Here is a 3,902-nt window from a genome sequence, read left to right as displayed (position 1 = left end):
TGGACTTGGCTAGAAAGGCCAAAAATAAGCTAGAGGCTGCTGAAAAAGCCCATGCGGAGGCAGACAAAAAGTCTAAAGAAACTCTTGCCCAGCTGTCCGAGGTGGAAAAGGCCCAGAATAACGTTGAGTTATCCTTTAAAAGTTTTGGAAAGCAAGCTGCTGAAGCATTGGAGGCCCAGAGAAAGGCTGAAAATAAAATGGCTCTAATTGTGGTGGAGCTAAAGCAGACAAAGAAACAACTGGAGGCTATAGAGGCGGAGATGTCTCAAGCCGAGCAGGCGGCCTATGACGCGGGCATGACTAAGGTCGTTGAAAGCCTTACTACCCAACTCAAGGATGTTGCTCGGGTGTTCTGTCTAGAAGTGTGGAGCCAAGCCCTGAGTGCTGCTAGGGTTGGCACCAAATCAGAGCTTAGGGCTCCTAAGAAGGTATACTATCCCCCAACCTTACGCTTGGTGCCTACTTGTCCTCAGCCTCAAGTTGATCCTAGCTCCGTTCCCCCTTCCTCTTCAGACCAGCCTACCTCTGCTCCTTCTGCTACCCCTTCCTAAAACTAGGAGTAAGAGCAACCCCAAGAGACCCAAGTGTTGGACGTAGAGAAGGAGGAAATAATAGAGGCGGTCCAATAGAAAAAGAAGAAGAAAGATAAAGGCCAGGAGAAGAAGGGAAGAGGGAAGAAACGTCAGCATAACTCCACCTCGGGCCAAGAGACAAATAGCCATTTTGTAATTGGGCTCCAATGTAATAGGCCCCCCTTTTTTCTTTTTCTTTTTTTGTACTCAAAGTTTCAAACATTAATGAAGTAGAATTTATGCCTTATCTCATACTCCTTGAATTGCGTGATTTATATTTTTCAGTGTATGTCTTGCACTCTTGTACCTCCTTTTTAGCAACTTCATCACATTAACCTGTAGTTCATTCACCAAATATCTTTAATCTGGAGTGAGTTGTAACAAAATTAATAGAATGACTCATGGGACTTAAGAGAAATTCCAACCAACAATGGTTGCAAATTGGACTTGGTAACTCATAGCAGATCCATTAGCATGGATCCTGAAACCTTAGGAAACACTTAAGGAACCAAGGAACCAAGCAAGGTATAGGTTTTTCTTAACAATTAGAGTTTTTCAAACAGTGTTAATTTACCCTAGGCTTGTGACCCGAGGAGTCAGACAAGGCTTAGGATCTGTTTAACACTTAGAATATTTCATGCAATGTTAATTTACCCTAGGCATGTGACCGGAGGATTTAGACAAGGCCTAGGTTCTGTTTAACACTTAAAGTATTTCATGCAATGCTAATTTACCCTAAGCTTGTGACCCGAAACGTCAGATAAGGCCTAGGTTCTATTTAACACTTAGAATATTTCATGCAATGTTAATATACCCTAGGCTTGTGACCCAAGAAGTCAGACAAGGCCTAGGTTCTATTTAACACTTACAATATTTCATGCAATGTTAATTTACCTTAGGCTTGTGACCCGAGGAGTCAGACAAGGCCTAGGTTTTGTTTAATACTTAGAATATTCCATAGATTGATTGCTGCAGCCAAACATCCATAACGAAACGCAACTGAGAAAGATATAAGTGGCAAAAGAGTTCATAACATTAATAATAATAACGTCGCAGATTGTTTACATTCCAAGGGTGAGGAACTACATTTTCATCTAGATCTTCTTAGTAATAAGCCCCAATGCCTACAATGGAAGTGATCCTATATGGCCTTTCCCAGTTAGGACCCAGTTTTCCCCAAGCAAGGTTCTTTGTTATTCCTACCTCTTTCCTCAAGATCAGATCCCCCGACACCAGAGGCCTTGACTTAATCCCGTTATCATAACCTTGCTTAAGTTTCTGTTGGTAATATGCCATTTTTTCCATTACCACCTCTCTTATTTCTTCGGCCACATCCAAGCTATCTTGGAGTAAGTAACTATTCTCCTCAACATGGAACTAATTTGTTCTCAAAGTTGGGAATCTAGGCTCAAGAGGGATTACTGCCTCCGCCCCATAAGTCATTGAAAAATGAGCCTCTCCCGTTAATCTTCAGGGTGTGGTGCGATAGGTCCACAACACATGGAGCAATTCATCCACCCACTTTCCTTTAGCATTGTCCAATCTTTTCTTCAGTCCAAATACTATAACCTTATTGGTGGCCTCGGCCTGTCCATTCTCTTGAGGATAGGCAGGTGTAGAATATATGTTCCTTATACCTAACTCTTCACAATATCTTCAGAAGGCTTTATTGCCAAATTGAAGACCATTATCTGAGATCAGTGTGTGAGGGACTCCAAACCTTGTGACAATATTCTTCCAGATGAATCTCTTAGCATCGACATCCTTGATGTTAGTTAGTGGCTCAGCTTTCACCCACTTGGTGAAATAGTCCATGCCGACGAGGAGCTATCTTCAGTTTCCTATAGCACGAGGAAATGGTCCCACTATGTCTAAGCCCCACTAAGCGAACAACCAAGGGTTGGATATGAGATTCAGGACTCCCCTTGGCTGATGAATGTTTGGGGCATACCTCTGACATTGGTCACACTTCTTCACATAATCCTAGGAGACTCTTTGCATGCTAGGCCACCAGTATCCTTGGGTGAGGACCCTATGCACTAAAGACCTACCCCCTATGTGACTTCTTCATATACCTTCATGTAATTCTTCCAATAAAGGCTACACCGCCTCAGGGTGCACACATAATAAATATGGCCTTGAGTGAGAGCGCTTGTACAGCTTCTGGTCTCCAGATAGCCAATAGCGAGGGGCACTTCTACGCACCTTCTCTGCTTCACATTTGTTCTCGAGCAACACTCCCTGCTTCAAAAAGGATACTATAGGGTCCATCCAGCTCATCCCCATATAGAGGCTATAAACCCTGTCCAAGGATACCCCTGTGAGACTTGAGCTATTCATTTCCTCGACAACCACAACCCAAGGAAGACTTAACCCTAGAGAAGTGGCTAGCATGGCCAAAGAATCTACATGAGAGTTCTGCGCTCTAGGGATTTGCTTCAATGCGAAACTCTTATATTGAGCCCGAACACGGTGTACCCTAGCAAGATACCTTTGCATTCTCTCATCTCGAGCCTTAAACTCTCCATTAACTTGACCCACCACCAACCTAGAATTAGAATACAACTCCACTACATCTCCTTCTAACTGCTTGACCATTGCTACTCTTGACAACAAAGTCTTGTACTCGGCCTCGTTGTTAGTAGCCAAGAAACCCAACGGCAACAATTTCTCCATTACTAGCTTCTCAGGAGTGATTAACACAATCTCAATCCTTGTTCCCTTTTGGTTAGATGCCCCATCCGCATAAACCTCCCAAGGGAGGACGACGATGGCCGAAGCGACCATCATCCCCAATCCTTATTCTTCCTTCACTATTGTACCTTCAGTAAATTCTGCAACAAAGTTTTCCAGAATTGGCCCCTTTATGGCAGTCCGAGGCATGTACTTGACATCGTAGGCTCCAAGCATGGTTCTCCACTTAGCAATTCTACCTATAGTTCGATTTCCTTAGAAGAGCTTGCAAAGGAAGCTAGGTGAGCACCACCACAGTGTGAGCCTGAAAATAATGGGGAAACTTCCTCGTGGCATGCACTATGGCCAAAACTGCCTTCTCTAAAGGTAAATAGCGTGTCTCAGCTTCCTGTAAGGACTTGCTGATATAATAGATAGGCCTTTGGACCCATCCTCGTTTCTGACCAAGACAAGACTAATAACATAGTCTATGACAGCTAGGTAAGTGTACAACACTTCCTTAAAAGCCATTATACACTCCTCCGTCCACTGAAAATCCTTCCACTTGTGAAGAAGCTGGAAAAAGGGACGACACCTGTCCACCGACCTAGAGATAAATCTATTCAAGGCAGCTGCCATCCCAGTCAACCTCTACAC

General features: G+C 43.7%; 1 protein-coding gene across 1 annotated transcript; it reads right to left on the bottom strand.

Annotated features, from left to right (window-relative positions):
- Positions 1-2,672: 2,672 nt before the first annotated feature.
- LOC142608844 (uncharacterized) lies at positions 2,673-3,359 on the bottom strand. Its single transcript, XM_075780506.1, has one exon. The coding sequence runs from the start codon at positions 3,357-3,359 to the stop codon at positions 2,673-2,675; it is 687 nt and encodes a 228-aa protein (XP_075636621.1).
- Between the last annotated feature and the right edge of the window lie 543 nt (positions 3,360-3,902).

The sequence above is a fragment of the Castanea sativa genome, chromosome 9 (assembly GCF_040712315.1).
Source record: "Castanea sativa cultivar Marrone di Chiusa Pesio chromosome 9, ASM4071231v1".
NCBI lineage: Eukaryota > Viridiplantae > Streptophyta > Magnoliopsida > Fagales > Fagaceae > Castanea > Castanea sativa.
The sequence above is the reverse complement of the archived record's forward strand: the minus strand, read 5'-3'. Positions and strand labels throughout refer to the sequence as shown.

Bases quoted from the DNA above. Each gene is read 5' to 3' on its own strand.
- LOC142608844 (XM_075780506.1), bottom strand. From the start codon at position 3,359: ATGGTCGCTTCGGCCATCGTCGTCCTCCCTTGGGAGGTTTATGCGGAT.